Source organism: Clarias gariepinus, chromosome 17, assembly GCF_024256425.1.
Source record: "Clarias gariepinus isolate MV-2021 ecotype Netherlands chromosome 17, CGAR_prim_01v2, whole genome shotgun sequence".
Lineage (NCBI taxonomy): Eukaryota > Metazoa > Chordata > Actinopteri > Siluriformes > Clariidae > Clarias > Clarias gariepinus.
Window position 1 is genome coordinate 19,980,473 of NC_071116.1, and position 12,652 is coordinate 19,993,124.

The 12,652-nt window shown below is 37.3% G+C and overlaps 1 protein-coding gene across 2 annotated transcripts; it reads left to right on the forward strand.

Annotated features, from left to right (window-relative positions):
- The first annotated feature begins 1,009 nt into the window (after positions 1–1,009).
- sh2d4a (SH2 domain containing 4A) lies at positions 1,010–12,567 on the forward strand. 2 transcript variants are annotated; one of them, XM_053516058.1, is made up of 9 exons: positions 1,010–1,172; positions 2,406–2,718; positions 3,852–4,011; positions 6,732–6,858; positions 7,933–8,080; positions 8,241–8,439; positions 9,677–9,807; positions 11,175–11,392; positions 11,833–12,567. In XM_053516058.1, exons 2-9 carry the CDS (start codon positions 2,547–2,549, stop codon positions 11,923–11,925), a joined length of 1,248 nt encoding a protein of 415 aa, XP_053372033.1. In that variant the 5' UTR covers positions 1,010–1,172; positions 2,406–2,546; the 3' UTR covers positions 11,926–12,567. The 2 variants fall into 2 exon arrangements, with proteins under 2 accessions (XP_053372033.1, XP_053372034.1); XM_053516059.1 differs by having other exon boundaries at positions 2,411–2,718.
- The last annotated feature ends 85 nt before the right edge of the window (positions 12,568–12,652 follow it).

The window sequence follows — 12,652 nt, forward strand, 5'->3', positions numbered from 1 at the left end:
ATTATTATTATTGTTGTTGTTGTTGTTGTTATTATAGTTATTGTTGTTGTTATGGTTATAATTATTATTATTGTTGTTGTTGTTGTTGTTGTTGCCTTTACTCAGAAAAAACCTTTACATTTTCTTAAAGGTCATGCTCTGAAGTATAATATAAAGTACTGTATATATTAAATTATACACTAATCAGCCAAAACCTTATGACCATGTGCCTAATATTGAGTAGGTCCCCCTTCTGCAACAAAACAGCAATGCACTGTACGTGTGTGTGTGTGTGTGTGTGTGTGTGTGTGTGTGTGTGTGTGTGTGTATTCTGACATCAAAGCATTGCAGGTGCTCTGACCCAGTCATTTAGACATCAAAAATTGGCCCTTGTCGCAATTGCTACAGTTACAAAATCCCATTACAGTGGTGACTAGAAGTAAGTGGGATATATATTAGGGAGCAAGTGAACATTTTGTTGATGTGTTGGAAGCAAAAAAAGAGCAAGTATAAGGATTGGTCAACTTTGACAAGGGCCAGATTGTGATGGCTAGATGACTGGGTCAGAGCGACTCCAGAACTGCAGCTTTTGTAAGATGTCCTTGGTCTGCAGTGGTCAGACCCTGTCAGAAGATGTCCAAGTAATGAAAACCAGTGAACTGGTGACAATGCTCACTGATGCACATGGGTTTTGGTTGCAGAAGGACGACCTTCTCAAAATTAGGTAGGTGGTCATAATGTTATGGCTGATCAGAGTATATGTTATATAGTTCATTTTAATAGACAGAAGTAGAGCTCTGGATCAAGTGATGCCATTTTATTTTATCCACGTCATCAGGTTTGGTAACTGTATTGAATATAAACAGAAAAGCTTGAGTCACATGTCGGTAATGGAAACAGAGAAGTGAAGTGGTCTTACCCAGCACATCCGCAGGGGGCGCTGTGACCCAATGGCACGGTTATTTATATGTGGGTGGAAACTTCCCTCTGACTTGTGTTTATTATTACCTGACTTTGTGAATTACTGACATTCAGGAAGACATACGAGAAGAGTAGAGAAGATCCTCAGGGTGAAGAGATCTGCTTTTACAGGATGCAGTTACAAGCTGCTGTTTCTGCCATAAACCTGCAGGATTGTGCTGTGTGGAACTTTACAGTCTGTGACTACTCTACACTAATACTCTTTTAAATAGGTAAGTGTGTGTGTGTGTGTGTGTGTGTGTGTGTATGTGTGTGTTGTGTCAGAGCACTTTATTAAGCTGAAGATGATTTTAAAAACATATTTTTATTTGTACCTTTGAACATAAAAACAACAACAATAACAACAACAACAACAACAATAATAATAATAATAATAATAATTAGTAGTAGTACTAGTAGTAGTAGGAGGAGGAGGAGGAGGAGTAATTGTAGTAGTGGTGGTATTGCTGTTTTGTTGTTATTATTATTGTTTGGTGTCGTTGTTGTTGTTGTTTACTATTTTTTCCTGTCGTAATTTTTGTTAATATTATAGCTGTTTTGTTGTGGAATAAAAATAACCCATCATTAGTGTATAGATAGATAAATAGATAGACTGCATGTTTAGACAAACAAAACAAAAACATATGTTAAAAGAATTTTAGAAAATCATTAAATGTTTCATTTTTTTGTTTGTATAAAGCATTTATTTACGGAGAGCATATAGTCACAGTTCATTCCTAAACTTAGATTAAAGTCTAAGTGGAGTTTTTATGCTCCTTGTGGGTTCTTGGGTTTCCCCTAATGCTGATAAGGTGGACTGTCTACACTAAATCATCCCTAGGTGTGAATATGTGTGGATGCTTCCCTGAGATATATCCCTCTCAAATAATGAAGGATGTGATAAGATTAAAGATTTCATCAAAACAAAAATGCAATACCCAGTAATATCTACTGAATTAAAACAAGCTTAAATTTGATTATTTTCTGTTAAAAAAAATAAAAAAAAAAACTGACGTTCCATCCAGTATATATCCAAATCACACGATTCCTGGTTTAGGGAATGCTTACAAATATTTAGATAAATATATATACCTTTTTAAGAGCAGATTTTTTTCAAGCCCAGATGTGGAAGTGCATAACCAGTGTTCTGTTTTGTTTAGTTTTTTGCCTGTGGGTCTTTGGGAGGGTTTTGTTCCTGTTAAAACCACCTCACCACACTCTCATCATGTTTTTGGAATGAGGAAGTAGCCTATAGATAAGCCTTGACTTAGTTTGACCAGCAAAATAGCTTGCCTTTACCGTGCAGGTGAAACAGGTCTGGTGTGTGTGTGTGCGCGTGTGTGTGTGTGTGTGTGTGTGCAGCCAAATCATTGCTGAAATAGTCCCTGAATAAATCTAACAAATGTTAAATTGATGTATCTGACTTTCTAACATCATCATAGCTTATAGTGTTTTTTCTCCCCCAGTGTAGTTGTGTGTTTGGGATGTCATGGTGAAGAATCAATGATTTACTGCTGAACTTTTCGGCCTGCACCTGCAACTTTCTTTTCTGGACTATACAAGTGAAGAATATTTCTCCCTAAGACGAAGCATACAGGACTATCACCATGCTGCAGCAGATTCTTAAAGACATGTACATCGAGCCGGAGCTGCTGGCCGAGCTGAACGAAGAGCAGAAGCAGGTTCTCTTCTTCAAAATGAGGGAAGAACAGGTCCGCAGGTGGAAAGAGAGAGAAGCACGGCTGGATCAGGGAACTAAAGTGGTCAAGCCCAAAAAAGGTACAGTAATCTTGGTAATGTCAGATCTCTAACAGGTTCGAATAGTTCTCTTTTAATTAAAACCTTTTTATCCTGTTAGACAAATAGCACACCTTTTAAATGTATCGAAATGTTTAAAGAACTTTGAAATGACTAAAGTCATAGAGTTATTGCAAAAACAGACAAATACTGCATAACTGATGCTGTATCCATAAAAACTCTAAACCGTGTTTAAAGTGTGGAGACTATAGCTTACTGAATAGTATGCTTTTTTTTCAATATAATTGATCAGAAACTGTTGATTAATTTTCTATAACAGCGAGTGTGACAGTAATGCCAACTCTAAATCTAATCACTAAAAGTATTGTTGAATTAATGTGAAATAGAAGGAATAAAACACTAAAACACGTCCATGACAGAATATAATTGCACATAGGATTCTAATCAAATCATTGAGCCTTACCGCACCACTTAATTAATAATGATTTATTCTTTAAATAATAAAGATCTTTGAATAAGACAAACATAAAGATTCTGTATCCTCATATTTTATTACTATTATTATATGATATATTATTATTAAATAGTTTTATTATGCATTACCTGTTTTGTGGATTGTAGTGGGCTTCAACTATTCCAGGTGGCTCAAGCCACAAGCATGGGGTATTGGCTTATTGCAGGACACAAATGCACACACACGCACAGGCAGTTTAGAAAAACTAAAATACTTCAGTTAAAGAAATTTGGAAATTCTACTTTATGAAATCTTCACAATTCTTAAAGAGATATTGGTACTTTATATGCATTTTGCAATAATACTGACATAACAACGTAAAAACACTAAATTGTTTCACTTATAATCTGATCATGCTGGGGCATCATGTACTATATCCCACAATTGGGAAAGCTTACTGCATGTGACTGTGTCTTCAGGTAAAAAAAAAAAAACTCTCTCAGTACAGGGACACTATTACAATGTTCCTCTGAGATAATCACGCTAATTATTATCATTATAATTATCACAAGATACAGATATTATGGAATTATGGATATAATATCACACATCTTATAGAATTGTTTACTTTGAAAACAACAACAATGCGACAGTATTACAGTAGCTTTTCTAATTTCAAATAACTTGTTTTGTCCCTCAGTCAACAAGAAGAATGTATCATGGCTGAAGGCATCAGACAGCGACGTGTGGGTGTGGGTGATGGGAGAGCATCATGACGATAAACCTTATGACCAGATCTGTGATGAGATCATGGCTGAGAGGGCAGCACTACAGGCGCAAAAAGAGGCAGAAGAGCTCAGGTGTGTGTGTGTGTGTGGGTGTGTGGAACCTAGTATTACTGTAACATCAGCTCGTAGCATAGGAAGTGGTTTGGTGTGTCTTTCACAGGTTGATATAAATAATCACCTTTCTCTACCAGTTCATATTTTCGATGAGCCATTTATTATTTAGTAAATATGATGTTATTTGTTGCAAGAGTTTATTACTCTTTTTATTACTTAGTTAATTAGAGGGTATTGTGCCTTATGTGTTGTAAAATGTTATGAGATAAAAGTGTTTGCAATATTTATGCCACTACATAGAATTTGATTGTTTTATATTAATGCACTAATTATAACTATGAAGCCGTTAATTGTTCCTACATTCAGAGGTCAGGCTCTAAAGCTGCAACACTTTAAAGAACCATATGTATGAACTCCTCCGAAAACCTGCACAACAAACCACGCTTATCTTATCAGTGCAAGGATTTTCTAAAACGGCCTCCTGCTTGTGTAGAGGTGAACTCTACCTCCTGCTCTCTCATGGTTTTCTATGAATGTTCCAGTTAGTCATTAATTGTTCTTGTAACATTTGCTTAATTCCCTTTGGTTAAACATTTCTAAAGGGCTAATCGCAAGATATTGACACAGGACACTCCCCGTAGAGTCCATGCTCGGTACCTTACTGTGGACCACTTTTAAACCCGCATATAGAGTTGCTTGGTTACATAAGTCCTTCTTTAATTACATTCACAGTTACTTTATACATGCAGTGATTGAAGAAAGGAATCTCACACCCCCCTTTAGTTTCACCAGATTGAGTCATTTTAAGGAGGATCCTTTTCCAAATCAGTGGGGAAAAACAATCTGTTTTTCATGTTTTTTTCTGTTTTTCTTTCACTTGGATGTTAAGGGTTGCGTTGAGTAAATGCAGCTGGATAAAACAAAAACTGTGTCTGTCTGCGTTTTAGGTTCAGCAAAACCTGATTAATTTAAAAGGGGGTGATTCTTTTTTTCATACCTACTGTATATACTGTACACCAGATATATAACATTAAAGGTAAATAAGACTAACGTGTGTGTGTATATGTGTGTGTGTATATGTGTGTGTGTGTGTATGTGTGTGTATATATGTGTGTGTGTATATGTGTGTGTGTGTGTGTTTGTGTGTGTATATATGTGTGTGTGTGTATATACATGCATGTATATATACGCGTGTGTGTATATATGCGTGTGTTTGCGTATATAGGTGTGTGTGTGTGTATATATATACAGTACCTGTGTGTGTATATACGCATGTGTGTGTCTATATGCATTTGTCTGTATAAATATATGTGTGTGTGTGTATACGTGTGTATACACAGTATGTGTGTGTATATACGTGTGTGTGTATATAGGTGTGTGTGTATATACGTGTGCATATACGCACGTGTGTGTGCATATACGTGTGCAAATACGCACGTGTGTGTGCATATACGCGTGCGTGTGCACGTGTGTATATGTGCGTGTATGTGTATATAATAAAAGGTTTTTTTTGCGTCCAATGTGGTGACCAATTTATGTGTAAAAATGATTCCTTATGCTCCCAGAACCGCTCTTTCCCGCTCTTGTCCTGAAATATGCTCATGCCATCAGGAAAGAAGACACTTGTGATACACACATGTGATAACCTGGCCATTCAGTATATTCAGGGCATCAGCTAATTTCATATGGAAATGCTCTTACTTTTACAGTTAAACATAGCTTTGGTTTCTACTGTTGATTTATTATTTTATTTATTTATTTATTTATTTATTTATTTATAATGCATCTTCAGCAAGCGATTAAATGATTTGCATTCATGATATTTCTTTTAAACCATATTTTTTTTAAAGAAGATGACCAGTATGATCTATTCTTCCAGGGTTTAATAATGCACTGGACACTTCTGAACCCCAAATCCAGTCATTTCAAATGTCTATAGTTGCTTTCTTTTCTTTCCCTTTTCTTCTTCTTCTTCTTCTTTTTCTTTTTTCAACCTTCAGTTGTCTGGGTTTGACATGTCTGTGCCCATTATGGCCTTTGATTCCTGTTCTTGGCTAACAGGAGATAAACCCAATGTGGTCTTCTACTGTTGTTGCCCATCCACCTCAAAGTTCAATGTTTTGTGCATGATGATGGCTTTTTGCTCACCACAGCTGTAATGAGTGATTATATGAGTTAGTATATTCTTTGCTTATCAGCAATGAGTTTCCACACACAGGACCTTTATAATATAGAGTGTAAACTAGAGGCTGATTTGTGTGTAAATCCCAGGAGATCAGCAGTTTCTGAAATAGGACGGAGTATAATGCGAATATTGGCTGATGTTTTTCCTATTTGTTTGTATGAATTTTATGTTCTGCATCTGCACTTTGATTGGCTAATTAGACAATTGCATAAATGTGCAAGTATACATATGTTAGTGTCTATTATTAGCTCATGAGTTAAAACAGGAGCTAAATTCACTTCATGTAGACAAATACCATTTTAGATGGACAGAGATCATTGGGGACAAATAAAAAAAAAATAATGCAACCCTGAATTTCTGTCTTCTGAGCTGACAGTAAAAACAGTGTGAAACTTAAAAGCTCACAAATATACTTTCATGTTTAAGTTTTGCATAGTGTAATGGTTTGTGTTGAGTTGCTCCTATCAATGATACTATTACAGGCATTCCACAGTGACAGCGCTGGAATGTTATTGATGATGCATTTGACTGGGGTGTTGTGATCATTTTTCAGGGCCAAGAAAGAAGCTGAACTGGAGAAACGTTTCTCTGGGTTGTATATTGAGAAGGAGGAAGCCGCCAGGCAGGAGGCAGCCCTAAAGGCAGTTGCCCTGGAGAAGAGTCGACAAGAAGATCTGAAGGTGTTGTGAGTCATTACATCAAATCTAGATAAAGCATAAAGACTTAACACCTTGAGTAGTTTTCTCGTGCTTTGCACAGCTTGCTGCACCAGTTATTCCAGATTTGTAGTGTGGCCAAGAAACACTGGGTTAAAACTGGTTTCGTGCAAAAGTTAGTTAGGACTTGGTGATAAAAATAAAAATGAACTAGGCAATATTTAATGGCTGCAGAACTGTATACTGTATTACTCAAGTATTACTGAAGAACAACCCAATGGTGCAACACTCCATTTTCCTATTACTGTGTGCACGTGGTTAGACCGGCATTTTTTTTTATGATGTTAGCTGGGACGACACGGACCTCATGAATGGCCTTGAAGAAGTCCAGATCTCACTCCATGTGATTTTTTTTTTTTCCTGTGGGGCTATGCAAAGGAGAAGCTGTACAGGACAAGGCCTTGCATGCTGGAAGACTTGGAAGCACAGATTCAGGAGGTTCTCAGCAATATCTCAAACGACTTCCTTGAGAGGACTGTACATTCCATCCCCGGCCTTTTGAGGGAACTGGTTAACACCACCGGTGCTTTGGAATTTAAAGATTTGCTTTTGGTTTCCTATATAATAAAGCACATAGCAATATGGAAAAACGTTTTAATGCCTAGTTACTTTTCAGCCATCCTGTAGATGAAGGTGCTAGAACCTGATTTAGTTTATTGAGTGTAACATTTTCATTTTATTTTATTCCCCCAAACAATATGCTGAATATGAAGAAACATCTGTTTTTACTCCAGTCGTTACTACATCTCCAACCTCATCAGTCCCTATTCTGTCGAGAGCTGGTTCCAACCATTTCACAATCTCAAATGAGGTTTAAAGTCAATCTTTTGTTGCTGTCCCAAGATTCTAAAGTTTTTTTTTTTTTCAAGATTTGCAACATTAGCCACTACAATAAGCATTTGGAAGCCATATTCATTCTCCCCTAATGCTTCATTAGTTTTGGCGCATCAAGCGGCCATTTTTCCCCCTGTTCTGTTCCTGTTTTCTAGTTCTTGTCCTGTGCTGCCCTTCATTGTTAATATGATAATTCATTTTCAGAGGAAGGAGGAAGAAGAACGCCGAAAAGCTGAAGAGGAGGTCAAGAGACTCAAGGAGGAGAGGGCACAGCAGATCTATATGAACCTGAAGGAAGTACAGAGTCAACGGAAAGCCCAAGACAGTGAGGAGCAGGCCTGGAAGGATTCATGTAAGAGAGATGCCATGTCAAACGTCAAATATTTATAATAATGAAAAAATAAAAAACACAAAATGATATCCAATGGACAGAACAGTTTCCTGGATGTAACCAAAGCTAAAGTGAATAAAGCATTCCGGTAGTTCAAATATATGTTTTGGGTGTGTTCTAGTGCAGAAATCTAAAGCAGCTGACCAGCGGAGACGTTCCCTGGCCAAGCAGACGAGGGAGGATGACCGCAGGCGTTCTCTAAAGGCCCTGGAGAGAGGTCGAGTGGCGGCCATGACTAAAGCTTTTGGAGGAGAGAAACCTGCTCTTCCACCTAAACCCAAACCCAGGAACCTCACTCTGACTAATGAGCCTATTCACAGGTGTTTATACATTACTTTATTTTTTTGTAGTAAAAAAACAAAAAAAAAAAACAAAAACTTTTTATTGTTTTGAGGTAAACTGGAATCATTTCAGTTGTACGAGTGACTGTCTGTTAATTCAGTTTTAATGGGTCCTATGGAATATTAACAGGTCTTACCCATGTATTTTTTTATTTACATTAAAATAATGAACATTATGGCATGGAGGCATAGTTGTTAGCATTGTGGCCTTGCACCTCCAGGGTTGCATTAGCTGGTTTAGTTAATGGATTAAACAATTATCTGGCAGGAGTTTTGCCTTCTGAAGCCATGGTGCATTAGAATGCCTAAAACAAGTGAATTGTGAATTCGTCGGAAAATCCTTGTACATTAACTTTAGGAAGCAATCCAGCAGGCATGGATTGAGCAAGTGACACCAGAGTACTCCAGAAGTCTTTTTGACTATATGCTCAGGCAGATCCAACAGGTTTTAAAAAATCAAGTATTTTATATCAAACATTGATTTACATTTAGGCAATTGGCGGATGCAACTTACCAGAGCGACTGACATTCTTGGCTCAATATACATCTGAGCAGTTGGGGATTAAGGGCCTTTCTCAAGGGCCCACCAGTGGCAACTTCGTGGTCATGGGGTTTGAACCTGGGACCTGCTGAACCGTAGTCTGAGACCCTACATGAGACCCTTATTTTCTAAGAGTGATAGAGAGTGATAGTTGTAAAGCACTTTCATTGCATAAAATAACAAATTATTATCTTGATTGTTATTATTTTTTCAAAAATTAGAATGTTATTAAAACATTCACACCTTAACTCTTGGTGCATGGAGTTTGCATGTTCTCCCTGTCCTTGTTTGGACTATGAGAGGAAACCAGAGCACCCAGGGGAAACCAAAGACATGCAGGTTAGGCTAACTGGCGTTTTTAAATTGCCCGTAGTGTGTGTGCCATGAGATGAATTGGCACTTGGTTCAGGGTGTACTACGTCTTGTGCCCAAAGTCTCCTAAATCAGGCTTCCAGGCCTATCGAAGATGCATAAAGTTAATATTCATATTTATTCAAATTTTGATTTAAATCAAAATCCATACCTGGAAAGACCCTGAAGACAGTAAGCCACTTATATTTCCTTGTAGTTTGCACACACATAATGATAGAATCAGACCAAGAAGCACGCAGCAAAGCGCGTCTGCATTCGTATTTATTTTTATCCACTGACATTTCTTTCTGTTGTGAATAACAGGGGGTCCAATTTACGACGTTCTTTGTCATCATCCAGCCGAAGGGAAATAATCCGCTGGTTCAGAGAGGAACAGTTGCCCCAAAGAGTTTGTTTCCAAGACGACGATAGCCGCATTGCTCCGTGGTTTCATGGTGAGTATGCGTTATGCATTGGTGTGAGACGTTTAAGACAGATTATAATGACAACAAGGCACTACACAATGTAAACCATCGGTCACGCTTAACACCCAGATAATTACCTAAATAAAGCTTTAACTTTAAATCCATTTAAAATTTTATTTGTTGCATACGCAGTCGTACACAGTATGATATGTGTATCACACTGTGATGAAGTGAAAATGCTTGTATGGCTGTTGATGACCTATACATTTTAAAATATGAAAAGTAGTAGTTTTCAATTAGAATATAAAGTATGAAATAAGAAAGGAAAGGAAAATTATTTACCATTACCATTTTAAACTTACATTATGTACAAATATTAAAACGAAAAATTGAAGTTGAATGTAAAAACCATGTCCAGTCATGGGAAATACAATGTGCAGTGTTTACTACAGAGCTCCTACATTTATATTCCACTCATGTAAAGATGTCCTCAGTAGGGTATCACCTTAGATCTATAGCAGCATATGCTGTTGAGTTTTAGTTCTCTTATACCACAGAAATGTGCCGTTAGTAACAAAATATGTTTAGCATAAAAAACATGTATTTGTGGTTGTGGAAACAAGTTCATTACTTTTGGTACAGCAGCAATCACTCTTTCACCAGTCTCTCTTTTTTATGTTATTCTAGTTTTCCATCCAAGATTGTCATTAGAATGGTATTTCAAGAACGAGTTGTTGAATGTTTGGAGGATATATATGAAATGAACTTCTAGAATTAGGATTTAAATCTTGCGTTTGCTTTGTATATATACAGTATATATATACTGTATGTGTGTGTGTGTGTGTGTGTGTGTGTGTGTGTGTGTGTGTGTGTGTGTGTAATTTGCAAGTCCACCCTCCTGTGCTTTGTGGGTTTTCCCCACAGTCCAAAAATATGGCCAACAGGCTAATTGGAATTTCCAAATTTCTCGTAGCGTGTGAACGTGTTTGTTTAGGTGGGTTGCAAAAAATTTGGATAACTTTCCCCTAGAGCAGTTGTGTTGCAACTTTATCTAGAAAGAGACAGCATTCGTTGGTGCAGTTTTTCATTTCAATTAAGCAGTAGCCACACCTGATAGTCCACCGAAAGTCAGGAACGAGTGATTAAACAGGTGGAATGTGGTGTGGCTTCTGCTTCCTGCACCCATACCAGCCTTTCCTTAGAACAGTTAGCCCTGGCATGAAGTCATAGATCATCGTAGCCAACCAGTTGTATGAATAAACGATCACTGAACCCAGCATATGATCTGTATAGATGTTGGAATTGATCCAGACTGGGTCATGGTCAAAAGTTAGTTTATGAGTTAATGATTTATTAGAAATATAATAAAAAGCAGAGCATGTTGCCTTGGTCTTTAGGTATAATCACACGTACGGAGGCTGAAGATTTGCTGAGCGAAGGCAGTCCTGGAGGTTTCCTGGTCCGTGTTAGTGAAAGGATCTTCGGATATGTTCTGTCTTACCAAAGCCCAGACGGAGGCAAACACTTCCTCATCGATGCCACGGACAACTGTTATATGCTGCTAGGAGACCAGATCAAGTTTGCGACTCTGGGAGAGCTAGTGGAGTACCATAAGGTAACAAATCGTCGACTTTAATTCAGTGAATACCATCCTGACAAACATTTATTAAGGTATTCATGATAAAAGTCAATTAAATTTACACATGTACATAATACAATTAACAGCCTTTACATATTAGATGTTTTTTACATTGCAGTCCATGAAACTTCATTCTGTTTTCATGCTGGGTCATTTTTAATATTTGTGAGTTGGATGTGTGTACTTCATCATAGTACAGTATTTCGCTTGAATGCTCTTGATATGTAGGTAAAATGTTATGGTGAGGCTTTCTATGAGAAGACTATTAATCTCCAGGACAGCTAGCAAGCTGTGGATTTATGTCTTATTATACACACATGCCCTCAACATAGTGAACCATATGTATGTTAATGAAATTAAGAAGGTGTACACACCCACAAACCTTTCTGAAGAACATTTTCTGGTTCTGCTTTCAGGAAGAGCCCTTAACACCGTCTGGAGGTGAGCGGCTGTTGTATGCATGTGGACAGAAACCCGGCACTCTGGACTATGCTGATCTCTTCACCTGAACCCTACAGCTCTGTAACTCAGCAAGCAAGGGTGCGAGAGAATTAAATGCACGTCCTTGGGCTTATAAGGGTTTATTATTGCACATACAGTCTACATGTATGAAGTATTGTATATTGAACAAACATACAGTGGAGTAGGTGGATGTGCACAGAATGTGGGCTGGATTTAATTATCGACCCATGAGCAAATGACCAGCCAAAAAAGAAAAGAAAAAGGTTCTGCACAGACATCACAAGGTCAGACATAAAGGCACAACATGCACTTTTGATAATCTGGCTGAATTTTGAAGGATTTTGTATGAGGATTAGAATAACTTGTACCACTCATGTGTTAGGAACTTTGCGACTGTTCAAGCAAGCTGCTAATTAATTACATATACTTAATGGGGGGAAGGAGCTGGGCACCATGATGATACAGTATACTTTATCAAAATTACAATGAATTACAGTATATCGCCAAATTCATTTTTAAGGAACAGCAGATATTAACAAATTTTTTAAAAAGTATTTTTAGATAAATTACAAACATAATTAGAAGTACAATGTTTTATAGTGAACTGAATCTTTAAACTGTAAAATATTCCCTTTTTTATTTTCTAGCCATACTGTAAATACATCATTAAACTTCATATTGGAATGCTACTTTTTTACTTATTTTTGTCATATCACCCAGCTCTTCCACTGACGGATTGTCCTTGCAATTTACAACAAGGTTATACTTGAACAA